Here is a 16,229-nt window from a genome sequence, read left to right on the forward strand (position 1 = left end):
TTTCTGCTTTTGTTCTTAAGGCAGGGTCTTGTGTGGCTGAGGCTGAGACACACACTACCTCCCAGTGCTGGGGTTACAAAGCATGCACTGCCATACCCAAATCTTCCTGAGCTTTTTAAAACTTCTCCCAAAGTGTTTAGAGAGGGAGGAGAGAGAGAAAGAGCGCCATGTAAATAATTGCAGCCTACTCTGTGTATTAGATAAGAGTCCTGGGCAGTAGAATCCAGAAAAGGAAGTTTATTGATTTTACTGCAGAGTTTCAAGAATGCCTTCTACCATTATGTAATGTTTTGAATGTACTGATTTGTTTTGATTGTATTTATTTGTGATAGATGGTGCTTCTTTTTTTTAAAACTAACCTTAGAAGTGATTTAGAGTCTAAGCCTTAGAGTATATTTTAATATGTTGTGTTTTGACTGGGTGATGGTGTCATATATCTTTTATTTTAGCACTTAGAAGACAGAGGCAGGTGGATCTTTGTGAGTTTGAGGCTAGCCTGGTCTATAAGAGGTAATTCCAAGACAGCCAAGGAAACACAGAGAATCTCTTTCTTGAAAACCAAACACACAAAGAAATACCGTGTTTTATATAACAGCAGAGAGAGGTGTTTTTCCTTAGAAATGATTTCTTATATGAATTACCTGCATAGATAGGTCAACATACATGTCTCTCTTGGTAATCCTGTAAATGTATGATTTAATATTTTTGTTAAAAGAGTAGCATCAATCCTTGGCCTTCTGGCAGAGGCTAAGTGTTTACAAAGGTGACTTATGCTGTCACCTGCTTTGTCCTTGACCTGACGAGGGCTGTGGGAGTGAAGAAGAGAAGCTGGGATTGAGTGCTGTGCTCGCAGATGGAGGCACTCCAGCAGCTGCGTGGAATTCAGTGCATTTATCATACACAGCAAAGTCAGCACCAGTCATTCAGGACTTCTCCCCACACATCCCCAAATGCCAGTGAGTAGTTGTAGGGGTAAATTTCATATTTTCACAGTGCAGTATCCCATAGCATTAAAAACAAATACTCTTCTTATTTGTGCCCCTTATAGATAGGCCTTACAAAATTAGCATTGAGGGGGCCAGACATGTGTGGCTTTAAACCCAGCACTCGAGAGGCAGAGGCAGGTGGATCTTTCTCTTGAGTTTCAGGCTAGCCAAGGTTGCATAGTGTGACCCTGTCTTTTTAATAAAAATAAATACATTTATTTTAGGGAAAGTTTTGTTTTGTTTTTGAGATAGGGTTTTTCTGTGTATCCCTGACTGTCCTGGAACTAGCTCTGTAAACCAGGCTGGCCTTGAACTTGCAGAGATACACCTGCCTCTGTCTCCTGAGTACTGAGATCAAGGGCCTATGCTACCATCGCCCAACTTTTTTTTTTCTTTAAGGAAAAGGTAGACTTTTTCTTAAAGCACAAATTATACAATGAGATGTGTGTGTGTGTGGTTTAAAGTAGGCAAAGCATATCTATAGTTATAAAGTCTGAAAATACTGTTGGAGAAGGTGTCTAGGGGAAGGAGCTAGAGAGGTATAAATACCTTGGTATAAATAATTTCTCATTTTGGATGATGGTTGAATGGATATGTTTGATATATGAAAGTTGATTAAGCTATATAATTTATGATTTGCACACTTCTATTTGAAATTGGGTCTCCTGATTTTGTAGTTTCCAACCCCTAGATCAGGTGGCTCACAAACCACCTATAACTCCAGATTCAGGAGATCCAGTACCCAGTCTTGGACCTCTGCAGGCATCCAGACTACATGTGCATACCCACCTAACTACATACAGTTAAAAATGAAATAAATCTTTTTTTAAGACACAATTTACTTATTAGGGTGTTTTGTTTGTTTGGTTTGGTTTGTTTTTGAGATAGTGTTTCTCTGTGTAACCCTAGATCTCCTGGAACTCAGTCTGTAAACCAGGCTGGCCTGGAACTCAGAGATCCTCCTACTTTGCTTCCTGGGACTAAAGGCATGTGCCCAACTAACTCTCCATTCTGTTTCAGGACATTTAAAAAATGTTATTTATTTTATGTGTATATAAAGGAGAAGGTTACGCTTGCCATAGTATGCATATAGATATCAGAGAAGAACCTGCTGGAGCCAGTTTTCTCCTTCCATCATGTAGGTTCCAGAGTTCAGACTTAGGTCAGCCAATTTGGTAGCAAACGCCCTTATTTGTTACCCTAGATTCATTTCTGTTGCTGCGATAAAACAGGGGCTTGTTTAGCTCACAGTTCCCTTTGGGAAAATCACAGCGGCAGGAGCTGGAGGCAGCTGGGCATGTCACCTCCACAGTCAAGAGAGGGAACAGTGAGTACATCGTTATTGCTTTCAGGGCTGGAGAGGTGGCTCAGCACTTAAGAGCATTGGAAGCTCTTCCAGTGGTCCTGAATTCAATTCCCAACAACCACATGGTGGCTTACAACCATCTATAATGAGATCTGATATCCTCTTCTGGCATGCAAGTGTACATGCAGATAAAGCACCATATACATAAAATAATAATTAATCTTAAAAAAATAATAAGATATTGCTTTCCTCTGGGTTTTTCAACTCACACCGTTCAGGATCCCCTGCCTCAGGAGTAGTGCTGCCCACAGTGGGCTGGGTCACATCAACTGATGAAATAAAGACAAATTCTCACAGACATTCCCACAGCCCAATCCAATATAAACAGTGTTTTGTTGAGACTTTCTTCCTAGCAGATTCTAGATTATTGACAAAACTAACTTGTATGGTGAGTCAGCTTTCCAGCCCTCAGTAAACAATTTTTTTCTGGAAGATTTATTTATTTTATGTGTATGGGTGTTTTACCTGAATGTATGTCTATGCATATATATGTGCCTGCTTCCTGCATAGGCCAGAAGAGGTCATCAGAACCCTGAAACTTAAGTTGTGGATGCTTGCGAGCCCTATGTGATTCTGGGAACTGAACCTAGGTCTTTTGTAAGAGTAGTCAGTGCTGTTAGCCACTGAACTGTCTCTCCAGCTCTTATAATCGAATACATACTAGCTTGATAGTCTGCATGCTGAGGAGTGACCACAGTGAAGTAGTGTGTCTTTGTTCTCCATAAATAAGCCATTGTATTTAAGTACAGAAAACTCTGTGCAATAAGAACACTGCAATTTATAGCATAAAATAATCTTGGACTTGAGCCAAGGTGTATGAGGCAGCATTCATTGGTATTGTGTGTCAAGGCAGCCATAGGCAAGAGTGTATGTGTTGTGTATTCAGAACCAATGTTGTGTGGAAGTTGCCTTGATGCAGAGGAGTTGAGCACTGTCGGACACACCTTGGATTTATTATACTTTGATTTGGAATGAATTTGTAGTCCTTGTGCATTCGGAAACCTTGTACTCTTGCCAGATTTTTGCGACTTCCCACATTCAGTTATGTGGCCCCAGTATGGGTTTGTAACACAGTTTAAAAAGATGGGTGCTAGGCAAGTGCTGTACCACGGAGATCTATATTCTCAGCCTTTTTATACTTTAAGACAGGGTCTCACTAAGGTGCCGTGGTAGGCATAGAACTCGTTCAGTATCTCAGCCTGTTCCTGAACTTGCGGTCTTCCTGCCTCAGCGTTCTGAGTATCTAGAGTTAATGACCCATGCCATGGCATAGCAAATTTCTTCTCTTTGTACTTTCTCTTTCCCTGCATTGGTATATAGATCAATCTTGGCTTCAAGCTCAAGGAGGCTTCATTCTCCTATGTGCTGGGATTGTAGCATGTACCACTGTACCCAGGCTACTATAAAATATTAAGTGAGGAAATACTTTGACCTCTAAACCCTTCTTACCCTTCTTTTTTCTTCTTTTTTTTTTCTTTTTTTCTTTTCTCGAGACAGGGCTTCTCTGTAGTTTTGGAGCCTGTCCTGGAACTAGCTTGTGTAGACCAGGCTGGCCTCGAACTCACAGAGATCCACCTGTCCCTGCCTCCCGAGTGCTGGGATTAAAGGCTTGCGCCACCACCACCTGGCTCCCTTCATTATTTTAGACCAGTGTTTTTGCAGTGTGATTGACAGTTTTATTAAATTTTAGTTAGAGCCTGAGGGTATGATTCAGTGGATGAGCACCTGCTGAGGCTAATAGTACTGGGTTTGGTCTCTTAACACCCTAAAATCTAAATTTTAAAAAAAATTAAATTTGTGTTCATGCTCTTTTGTGAGTATTTATTTCCATCCATAGTAGAATAGTTGTCCATATATGAGGGTTTAGTTTGTTACTGTAGACAGCTGTCGTGTTCGGCAATTACACAGCTTCTGTGTCAGTGAATCTTCTGTGGTCGTTTGTTTCTTTGAAGTATGATTTTTCTAATTTTAATTTTCAGTAGTTGAAGGTGAGGATGGGGCAGTTCAAGTGGTTGGTTTGTTATTGTTGCTGCTGCTATTGTTGTTTGCCACTTCAGCCTCTGAGTGCTGTGCTGGGTATAAACATACCCAATTTTGTAGTTTGAAAGACAGGTTTCAGTGTGTAGCCCTGGTTGGCCTGGCATTCACTATGTAGACTAGGCTAGCCTCAAACTCACAGAGATATACCTGAGTGCAGGGGTTAATGACATATGCCATTATGCCCTGTGTATAGTTGAATTTTGTTTTAAAAAGAAAGGGGGGGGGGATTAGAGAGATGGCTCAGCAGTTAAGAGCACTGACTGCTCTTCCAGAGGTCCTAAGTTCAATTCCCAGCAACCACATGGTAGCACACAACCATCTATAATGAGATCTGGTGCCCTCTTCTGGCATGCAGGCATACATGTAGGCAGAACACTATATATAATAAATAAATAAATCCAAGGAAGGGAGAGAAACATTTTCTTCTACTCAGTTTTAAGAAAAAAAAATACACACACACACACACAGAGATATACATACACGTATATAGCACTGTTGGGCATGGTGGCATATGCCCTTAATCTCAACACTCAGGAGGCAGTGGCATGTTACTATACTTAATTTTGCCTTTAGTAATTTTGTTTTGTTTTGTTTTTTGTTTTTGTTTTTCGAGACAGGGTTTCTCTGTAGCTTTGGAGCCTGTCCTGGAACTAGCTCTTATAGACCAGGCTGGCCTCGAACTCACAGCTGTCCTTCTGCCTCTGCCTCCCAAGTGCTGGGATTAAAGGCATGCGCCACCACCACCCGGCTGCCTTTAGTAATTTTATCTGAGATTGATAGTTTAATCATGTTTAGATATCAGTTGGTATTATACTAATATTTATTATAGATATGATTAAAAAACTGGCAAAAGTTGATTAGTAATTTCTTAGAATGCTTTAGTGTAGAGCTAATGTATGACATCAGACTTCATGTCTAGGCAAATGTTAGCCTTTCTGATGAGAGTGTTTTAATTTTTTCTCAATTTTAGGCAGCATTACAGAAGCAACAGGAAGTAGCAGTGGCTGGGGCTTCATTGCCTGCATCATCAAAAGTGAATGCAGCTGGAGCAGGTGATATGATGTCAGTTAATGGGCAGGCCAAAACCCACACTGTCAGTTCCGAGAAAGAAATTGAGCCAGAAGTGGCAGAAGAAGCCTTGGAAAATGGACCAAAAGGTATAGTTTAGCATATGTGTTTGTCCATCCAGATGTAATTCCCTAGACCTCATGAAAAGCAAAAATCAGGAAGACAGGCTGACTAGCTCTTGAGAGCACTTACATGTGTATGAGAGTCCAACACCTTTACTCTTGAATCTGAATCTGATGCTCCTGTTGACATAGACAGAAGATCAGGGCTTGGGATAGATGTTCGTTGCTTAACACTCACAAAGCTCTGGGTTCAGTTTGAAGCTCCACATAAAGCTGCCTGTTGTCCTAGCAGAGATCTCTTGCTGTGAACATCTGCCATATTCACCAGTTACAGCTTCTATTTTTGTGAATATTCTGTGACCATTTGTTTCCTTGAAGTATAATTTTTTCTGATTTTAATTTTAAGCAAGTGGGAGGGGGAAATGAGAGGAGGGGAGGAGGTGGAAAATTTTAAGTAAAAATAAATTTAAAAAAATAAAAACATAAAAAAAACTTTTTAAAAAATTTTAAGCAGGTGAGGGTGGGGGAGATCCAAATGTTTTGTTTTGGTTTGTTTTTTTCACTTCAGCCTCTGAGTGCCATGCTGGGTATAAGCATAGTTAGACAAGGAAGATTTCTGAAGCCCATTCTGTTCTTCCTTGACCTTTTAGAACAAGTAACAGAGAAACAGCTTCGGGAAAGACCTTCTTTGGTCTTACCAAGCGTTTGTTTCACCTTGGTTTATTTATTCTGTATATGTATGTGTATACCATGAGGTCAGAAGAGAACTTATAAACTTTTGTTCTCTCTCTCTGCCATGTGGAGTCTGACGAATAACCTCAAGTTACCAAGCTTGGTGGCAAAGTGTCTTTACCTGCTCAAGCATCTCATTGGACTTTGGTTTGGTTTTTGAGACAGGCTCACTATGTAGCCCTGACTGGCCTCCAGCTCAGAAATGTAGCGAGCTGCGTGGAGTCACACCTGATGGAGATGTATAATCAACTCCTGAGATGGCTAAGGCCTGACCTATGCTATGATCACGCAATGATTATCAGCTGCTTGCATATGCGTGAACCTATAGGCAGTGCCCACCTGGCAATCCAGGATTGGCAGCCCATGCCTGCTTAAGGGCTGGGAGAGGTTTGCCCGGAGAGGGAAAAAGAGGGAGAGGGAGAGAGAGGAGAGAGAGAGAGAGAGAGAAGAAGGAGAAAGAGAAAGAGAGAAAGTGAATAAAGTCCTGGAATAAAACTGCAGTGAGAAGAGCTCCGGTGTGTCGCGCGTCATCCTTGCGGGACAAGGTGGGGCACGACACAGAAAGATCTGTCTGCCTCTGCCACAAAGTTGGTGTTGGGATTGAAGGCATGCACCACCACAACTGTTGTTTTGAGACAGCTCAGTGTGGCCTTAAACTCACTATGTAGCTGAAGATGTCTTTGAACTCAAGATCCTAGTTTATGTAGTGCTAGTGATTGAACCCGGGGATTTGTGAGTACCAGGCAAGCACTCTCAATTGAGCTACATCCCCAGCCCTCCCAGTGTTTACAAATGGAAGGGAATCTTTTTGTTAGTAAATTTGACTAACTTAACTGGAAAGCCTGCTGAGTCCTGCAGTACACAGGAGTATTGCTCAGTAACAAAACGTTTGTCCTTTCCGTGTGGTTCTAAGATTGTCCAGGATTTTCTCTTTCTCATAGGCTCTTTTCAGAAATGCCCTTAGAGCCTCAGGATGCTCAGAAACTAAGACTTTTCAACAGATAGACTGAAATGAAAGTTGAATGTTAAGCCAGGCAGTGGTGGTGCACACTTTTAATCCCAACTGAAGCAGGTGGATCTCTGTGAGTTCAAGGCCAGCCTAGTCTACTGAGCAAGTTCCAGAACAGGCTCCAAAGCTACACAGAGAAACCCTGTCTCGAGGTGTGAGAGAGTAGACTGTTAGGAAAAATCACTTATAAGGTATGATGACCTCTGAGTAGATGTTGGGTCCTATAATAACCTGAGAGACTTTCTATTCCCCTCCATCTTTGGTTGAGTTGTGTGCCATTGGTGTCAGAACACGGGTAGCCCTGTGCAGATGTAAGAACATTTGCTCTTCAGCTTTTGTAAATCCTGTTGCCTTTAGAATCTCTTCCAGTGATTGCCGCTCCATCCATGTGGACAAGACCACAGATCAAAGACTTCAAAGAGAAGATTCGGCAGGATGCAGATTCTGTGATTACAGTACGCCGAGGAGAAGTGGTCACTGTTCGAGTCCCCACTCATGAAGAAGGATCATACCTCTTCTGGGAATTTGCTACAGACAGTTATGACATTGGATTTGGGGTTTATTTTGAATGGACAGACTCTCCAAATGCTGCCGTCAGTGTGCATGTCAGCGAGTCCAGTGACGACGACGAGGAGGAAGAAGGTAGGGCTTTGTCCATACGCAGTAGCTACTGAGTATACTTCCTGCCGAATACTTCAGGATGGGGATATTCCATTCAGTAGTAGGATGTTCACTGAAAGACCAGTCTCTCACAAAGAAGGCCCTGAGCATGAATTTCTCTAAATGCTAAAAATCTATTTGGCAGTATGTTATTTTACTACTTTCTGGGTAGTGTTTTTCTTACAGCCTTGTACATTGACAAGTTGAATATATGAAATCACTTTGAGATTTGTTGTATATTTTGTTTAAAACAGGATCTTGCTTTGTTGCCCGAGTTGTTCTTGAACTGGTGGTCTCAGCCAGTCCTCTGCCTCAGCATTCCCAGTAGCTAGAACTGCCAGTGGAGTGCCGCCATGCCCCATTTTGTTTGTTTTTTTTTTTTTTTTTTTTTTTTTTTTTGGTTTTTCGAGACAGGGTTTCTCTGTGGCTTTGGAGCCTGTCCTGGAACTAGCTCTGTAGACCAGGCTGGTCTCGAACTCACAGAGATCCGCCTGCCTCTGCCTCCCGAGTGCTGGGATTAAAGGCGTGCGCCACCATCGCCCGGCCTCCCATTTTGAATATTTGAAAGACCACGTAAGAATTCTTGTCAACAAAGGAATTTATTTGAATTTACTTTTTGATAATAGCATTTTTGTTTATTTTAGTCCCAAGTGCTAATAGATTATAGGCATGAACAACCACAGCTGGCTTTTCCTCTCCTGTGTTTCCTTTTTTTGTTTGTTTTGAGAAGGGGTGAGACAGGGTTCCACACAGCCAGCGCTGACTTTTAGTTACTCTGTAGTCAAGAATGGCCTTGAACTTCCCAAACTCGGGTAGAAGAGTTGTGTGTGAGTGAAGAAAACTCAGCTGAATGCCCCGTTAAGCACACCAGCTGCTCTTCCCTCTGGAAACACTGTCACAAGAGTGACTTCTTGTTTCATCTCAGTAGACAGAATTGGGAGTTTTGAAAGACCTTAGTGACCATCTTGTTTAAGAAATAAGTTAAACGATGCATTGATCTTTGAAAAGCTGCTCTCCTTAATTTTGTTAGCTGGAAAAACCAGAAGATTCAAGTCCTTAATTATATCACAGGTCCAGTTTTGACCTGGTGAATATCAAAACATTTGCTGCTTTGTCTTGTTTTTGTTTTGTTTTGTTTTGTTTGTTTGTTTGATTTGTTTTTGTTTTTAAGGCTAGGTGTCACCATGTTGCCCTGGTTACTCTAGAACTCATCATGTAAACCAGGCTGACCTCAAACTCAAAGAAATCTACCTGCATCTGCCTCCCAAGTGCTGGGATTAAAATGTGCACCACCACCTCTGGCTTGGCATTATGTTGTTTTTAAGATTTTTTTTAAAACCGGGCAGTGGTGGCGCACACCTTTAATACCAGCACCCTGGAGGCAGATCTCTGTAAGTTCGGTCTACAAGAACTAGTTCCAGGACAGGCTTCAAAGCCACAGAGAAACCCTATCTTGAAAAATCTTTTTTTTTTTTAAGCCGGGCAGTAATGGCCCATACCTTTAATTCCAGCATTCAGGGGACAGAGGCAGACAGATCTCTGTGAGTTTGAGACCAACCTGGTCTACAGAGTTAGTTCCAGGACAACCAGGGATAAACAAACCCTGTTTCAAAGAAACAAAAATAATAATAAAATAATAAAAATTAAAGAAAAATGCAGCATTCATAAAGGAGACCCAAATAAAACTTGCTTTACCACAGCAGTGCCTTCAATTAAATGTCTTTTTTGTTGGGCTGGAAAAAAAGCTCAGTGGTTAAGATTTTTTAATCTAGTGAGTTGGAGGCCAGGCTGGTCTACAGAGTGAGTTCCAGGACAGCCAGGGCTACATGGAGAAACCGTATCTCAACCCTCCTCCCCCCCCCGAAAGAAAGAAAGAAAGAAAGAAAGAAAGAAAGAAAGAAAGAAAGAAAGAAAGAAAGAAAGAACGAGTTTGCGTTTTTCTGAAAGAGCTTTGTGACCGTATAAGAGTCTTGCTGAGGGGTATTTTCAGTGGTAGGGCTTGTGTTCCCCTGTAAACAAGATCCCCAGCACTGCAGAAACCAAAATGGACAAGAGACAAAGTCATTTCTTGGCTCTGGCCAGATGTGATTGCTCTCACTGTAATCTCAGCCCTGAAGAGACTGAGGTTGGAAGATCATTCATTATATGTTTGAGGCTAGCTTGGGCTATATTGTGAATTCCAGTTCAGCCTGAGCTAAAAGAGACTATGTCTCACAAAGCTAAGAAGAAAGGGCTGGAGAGGTGGCGTTAATAGCATTCTCTTTTGTAGGGGACCAACACTTGATCCCCAGCATCCACATGGTTGTTTACAAGTGCCCATAACTGTAGTTCCAGAAGAACCGTGTCCTCTTCTGTCCTCTGCGGGTACCAGGCATGCATACTCTGTACATGTATACATGCAGGTCAAAAGTCTGTGTGCATAAAATAAATCTGTTTTAAAAAAGGAAGAAGTAAGAAAATTATATTGCTCTGGGGTTTCGTGGTTGATGTTCTTTCCCTTTGCCCATTAGAGATTTTTAAAAAGAAAATTACTTCCTACTTTCTGTTCTGAACCCCTAGCTGATAAGTTTGGGAGTTATTGACATTGGGGCAATAACTGTTAAAGAGGCTGGAGTGATGGATGGCTCAGGCACTTCCTGCTCTTGCAGAGGGCTCAGGTTCAGTTCCCAACACTGGTGTGGCTCAGAACTGCCTGCAGCTTCAGTTTCAGGGATTCTGACACTGCCTTCTGGCCTCACATACCTCACAAGCAAGGCACACACACATAAATAAAAATGGAAATATAAGGAAATTTTAAGGTTAGATAAGTAATTGGTGAGGCCTGTCTGGTCTTCAGAGCAAATTCCAGCAAAGGCTCCAAAGCTACACAGAGAAACCCTATCTCAAAAATCAAACAACCAAACTGGTAAAAGATAGCTGAAATCCTTGACCTTAGCTCTACTTTGTGTGTTCCAAAGGGAAAGTGACATTGCCTACCCATATACCATTCCTGGAACTCACTTTGTAAACCAGGCCTGCCTCAGTTTCCCTTGTACTGGAATTACAGATATTGAGTCACTATGTCTGGATCTCCTACCCTTTTTTTTTCAGCTTTTATTTTATTTTTATTTATTATTTATTTATTTGTTATGTGTGTAGTGTTCTGCCAGCATGTATTCCTGCATGCTTGAAGAGGGCACCAGATTTCATTAGAGATGGTTGTGAGCCACCATGTGGTTACTGGGAATTGAACTCAAGACCTCTGGAAGAACAGCCAATGTTCTTAACAGTTAAACCATCTCTCCAGCCCCCAATGTATTTATCTCAATCATTGATAATGGTAAATTTATATTTATTCAGATTTTTTATTTTTTTACCTAATGTTCCAAGATCTATTCCAAGGTGCCTGCCACATAATATGATTGGTCCTATTTTCCTTAAATTCCCCTTGAGAATTTCTCACACTTTTAAAAATCTGACTATTAATAGATGCTGCAAGGGTTCCCTCTGTTGTGTTATAACCTAGTAGTCTTTTGTCTTCTGTACTGGCGTGCTCTTGACCTATTTTCCTTGAGGTTGTTTATATTTAATATTTTAGACTGAGACAATTTGGCATAATTATCTCATTCTTACAAGATGTGTTTCTTTCCTAATTTGATATTATAGCCCAGACAACTATTAGCAGTGACAGTCTGCTCAGAGCTGATGTTTTATCCCCTTGTATCTGTCATCTCTGTGTTAGACCCCTCTCTGAACCCTTCTCTACCAGAGTTTTATATTAAGATAATACAGAAACAGTAGTCTGCCTAGGCTTCCCTCCACCATTTCTGAAATGAAGGTGACCTCATTGTGAAAGAAATCAGCAGAGCCATTGTCTTTGGTGTTGCATGAGCAAGCTAGTTTTATATAAGTAAGAGTTCAGAACCGGATGGATATGGAATAAGAACAGTAAGGCTAGGAGATGTGAACAGTAGTAACAAAAGGGCCAGGTTGTCACTACCCTGGATTCCCAGAGCCCAGCAGCTGTTCACAGTGGAGGTCAGAGTTGGAGACTGACTTAAGTCCTAACAGCCAATTTCTCAGAGAATGTAGTTTCATTGCTTGAGGAGTAAGGTGATTTTCCTGGACCTATCGTTTGACTTGTGTCTGTTTTTTTCTCACTTTTCTCACAGAAAATGTTACTTCTGAAGAGAAAGCCAAAAAGAATGCCAACAAGCCTCTGCTGGATGAGATTGTGCCTGTGTACCGGCGGGACTGTCATGAGGAAGTGTATGCAGGCAGCCACCAGTATCCAGGGAGGGGAGTCTATCTCCTCAAGTTTGATAACTCCTACTCTTTGTGGAGATCCAAGTCAGTCTACTACAGAGTCTATTATACTAGATAAAGCAGATGTTACAGAGTCTGGAGTCTAAGGTTGGACAGAAGATGACATTTAGTTTCTTTTGACTTTTGTGGCACATTGGAGTCGGTGTTTACCCTCTTGATCTTGTTGCGATGGTTTATGAACTCTTGCTGGGAACCAGGATTTCCTGAGATTCTTTAGCATTGATGCTGTGAGGTTAAAAGCGGCTCTGAAGACTCATCTAGGCCTTGGGTGCTGACCAACAGAGCCTCTAGTGGATTCTGGAGGTGTGTGAGCTACGTGGTAAATATTCAGTCTCCATAATAAATGGCCCAGCGTCGACCGGACCTGGCTGCTGGTTAGTCCTTTGCTGTCAGCTCTGCGTGTTCTCCCAGAGCCCACAGTTACAGCTCTGTTGGGATTGCTTCTCTTGTAGTCTACATCAGCTTTGACTGAATGAATCTCAACAATTTGAAACTTTAAAACTCAAGACTTCACAGATTATAGTAGAAAAAGAAATGGCCTCCACTTGGTCTTACCTGAGTGACCCAGGTTGTTTTTGCTTTCTATACAGCTGTTTAGTTAGTTATGTTACAGAGAATTATTTTCTGAGAATCTTAAACTTAGAATATTCAAACTCAGTAGATGATTGACATGGAAAGACGGATAAACACCTCAGTACCCTTCTACCAGGTCCCTCAGACGCTCAGTACCCTTCTACCAGGTCCCTCAGACGCTCAGTACCCTTCTACCAGGTCCCTCAGACTCTCAGTACCCTTCTACCAGGTCCCTCAGACTCTCAGTACCCTTCTACCAGGTCCCTCAGACGCTCAGTACCCTTCTACCAGGTCCCTCAGACTCTCAGTACCCTTCTACCAGGTCCCTCAGACTCTCAGTGCCCTTCTACCAGGTCCCCCAGACTCTCAGTACCCTTCTACCAGGTCCCTCAGACGCTCAGTACCCTTCTACCAGGTCCCTCAGACGCTCAGTACCCTTCTACCAGGTCCCTCAGACGCTCAGTACCCTTCTACCAGGTCCCTCAGACGCTCAGTACCCTTCTACCAGGTCCCCCAGACTCTCAGTACCCTTCTACCAGGTCCCCCAGACTCTCAGTACCCTTCTACCAGGTCCCTCAGACTCTCAGTGCCCTTCTACCAGGTCCCTCAGACGCTCAGTACCCTTCTACCAGGTCCCTCAGACGCTCAGTACCCTTCTACCAGGTCCCTCAGACGCTCAGTACCCTTCTACCAGGTCCCTCAGACTCTCAGTGCCCTTCTACCAGGTCCCTCAGACTCTCAGTACCCTTCTACCAGGTCCCTCAGACTCTCAGTACCCTTCTACCAGGTCCCTCAGACTCTCAGTACCCTTCTACCAGGTCCCTCGGATTCTCAGGCCTTTTCTTCCATTTGCTCTTCACACTACTGGTAACATAACTAGTTAATTTTGTTTTGGTACAGCTTTATGAAACATCTCAAATTGAAATTATTTTCTGTAAAAAACATACAGCCAGTTTTATGAATTCAAATTGACACCTACTGAATTAAAATATGCAAAATCACCTTAATGCAATTCAGCATTTGAGGAGTACCATTGCATTAATAGAAAATCACTGCCAGGGACAGTCCAAATTTCTTTCTATTTATTATTAGGGCACAAACTTCACAATCCCAGTTTGGAATTACACACTAGAGAAAATGGAAAGTTCATAGCCTGTGCTTAAATGTTAGATCTTTAATCTGTGTTATATCTTACTGGTGGGGAAAGGTACATCTTTGGTTTTTTCTTAGGAAAAGAAGTCCACATTATTATTTCCAATTTGTGAAAGTGGTTAAGTACCCAGAGAGAAGGCGGTATAGATAGGTATGGCAAAGACAGTGTCTGCCTTGCGTCATTTGTCACAAAAAACCCCTTAGGTTTCATTTTCACACCACGGATCCGTTGGCTAGCTGCAGTGTGCACAGTTCACTACATCCAGGCTTTTTGAGGTTTTCATATGCTGCATTTGTTTGTTTTTAATACCTGGTTTCATAGATATTTAATTCTGTTCTCTCTTGGTTGTTAAGAAACTGGATTGTTTTCTCCTAACCAGTGCTTAATCTGTGTTTTTGAATTTTGATTTGAAGTAGTCGAATGTCTATGCTGTTACATCCAGAATATTCATTAGGCTGCCCCACAGCTCTTATGTATATATAGAAACCACAGAGTTAGGATTTTTTTAATGAAAAAGTACTGTATTTAAAATGTAAAATAAACTTTTAAAAAGCAGGCACTAATATATATTTCTTTCAGCCTTTGATTACAATTTTGTCCTTGCACATGTTAAGATAAATTATCTTCTAAAAATATTGTTCTTGGGAGCAGTGTATATCACTTTACTTAGCAGTGTCTGTCACATGTTCATATCCGAACAGTTTTGGTTCTAAACTTTTTTATCGCCTTTGGCCGTTGATTAGTACCGTATAAGTGCGATTTCAAAAGATCTTGAAAGTAATATATTTAATCAATTAAAATGTTTATCTGTAACTTGTTGATGTTTCTATTCCCTGAAGCATTTAACTGTCTTTTTTCATTTAGATAAAATAAGAAGAAATGCCTTAGATGCTTTTTTCTGTTTAACTCGTTGAAAAATACCAAACTCTTTCTGATTATCTACTTTTCCCTGTGAGTTATAACAGATTTTAAATTGTCCAGGCTTGACAAGATGTGTTGGAGTTTCATTCTGCAGACGACCAGGTTATAAAGTTACTTTCCAGAGCTGCCCTGGGTGACCTTGCTGTGGCATGGGGTGACAGTCTATTTTATAATGGCTCCTGGGGTGTGTAGCCTCTAATTGGGACAGGTGGTTACAGAGCTTAAGATCACACTGGATGCAAGGTCCAGAGTTTGTTTTTAGTTTCTGTTTATTGATTTTTGTTTAATTTTTCTTTTGAAATTTGGAGAGACTGAATGAGATGACTATCTTGATCCCTATGCTGTGTGCTGTACCTTGAAGGCAAACCCAAGAACAGTTAAGAGGAGCTGCTGTGATCTCAGCTTTCTTTGGAGGCCATGCTTCAGAGTCTTAACCACCATCTTATGGAAGAGGAGAAGCAGCTGCTCCAGATAATAAATAATGTCAGTTATTCACTGAAGATTAGAATGGGACGCTTCAGCTACCCAAACCATCTTTGTTCATTCTCAAGGTTTTTTCGTGCAATCTCAGATGTATGCCCGTATATCTGTTAGGGGAAGAGCACATATCAATTCATTTCTATTCACCACCTTTGAAAATGTCTATGAATTAGTATTAGACATTAGGATGTTGCTGCATGGCCCAGGCTGGCCTCGGACTTACAGAACCCATGCTGCCTTGAATTCTTAGTCCTCTTGCTTCTGCCCTGAGTGCTGAGACTGTAGATGTGTGATACCATACAAATACAGTGTTAGAGTTTTTTAGTTTATTTATGTGTATGAGTGTTTTGTCTATATGTATGTCTGTGCACCATGTTCATGCCTAGTTCGTGCAAAGGCCAGAAGAGGCATCGAACACCCTGGAACTGCAGTTACAGACAGCTGGCAGTTACCATGTGGATGCCAGGAAGTTGAGCCCAGGTCTTCTGGAAGAGCAGCCAGTGCTCTTACCTGCTGAGCTGTCTGTAGCTCCTGTTGACTTTATCTCATATACTTACCTGCAGTCCTTAACTTTGTTGCTGAGTTGAGTTTTGGTTTTTGAGAGTAAATTATTGTCCCTCTTGCATAACCATGCTTTCATCTCATTGCTCCGGAAGTTCCCAAGCACTGAACCATCTTTTCCAGTTATGATAAAATGCAGATACACTAAACTACCTCCATTTTACGAGGTCACTGCCACTTGTGAGCTGTGAATTGATTTTTAAGAATATATATACCATCTTTGTCCCATGAGTTGATTATTTGAATTATTTGATCAGATGTTTAACTTAACTTGGTACAAGAAATTTAAGTGGCTGACTTTGCCATATAATTG

At 41.5% G+C, this 16,229-nt stretch overlaps 1 protein-coding gene across 2 annotated transcripts in view; it reads left to right on the plus strand.

Moving 5' to 3' along the window:
* Acbd3 (acyl-CoA binding domain containing 3) overlaps nucleotides 1-14,767 on the plus strand; it is a 29,360-nt gene extending 14,593 nt beyond the window's left edge. The window contains exons 6-9 of one of the 2 annotated variants that reach the window (XR_012912114.1): nucleotides 5,363-5,549; nucleotides 7,621-7,905; nucleotides 12,075-12,937; nucleotides 13,620-14,767. Coding sequence is in view for 1 of the 2 variants with exons in the window: in XM_075989319.1 (XP_075845434.1) it covers nucleotides 5,363-5,549; nucleotides 7,621-7,905; nucleotides 12,075-12,286 (684 nt within the window). In the remaining variant the exon portion in view is untranslated. Of the gene's footprint in view, nucleotides 1-5,362; nucleotides 5,550-7,620; nucleotides 7,906-12,074 lie in introns of both variants that reach the window. The other variant, XM_075989319.1, reaches the window with a different exon arrangement.
* The last annotated feature ends 1,462 nt before the right edge of the window (nucleotides 14,768-16,229 follow it).

This window comes from Microtus pennsylvanicus, chromosome 10 (genome assembly GCF_037038515.1).
Source record: "Microtus pennsylvanicus isolate mMicPen1 chromosome 10, mMicPen1.hap1, whole genome shotgun sequence".
In the NCBI taxonomy this organism is placed as follows: domain Eukaryota; kingdom Metazoa; phylum Chordata; class Mammalia; order Rodentia; family Cricetidae; genus Microtus; species Microtus pennsylvanicus.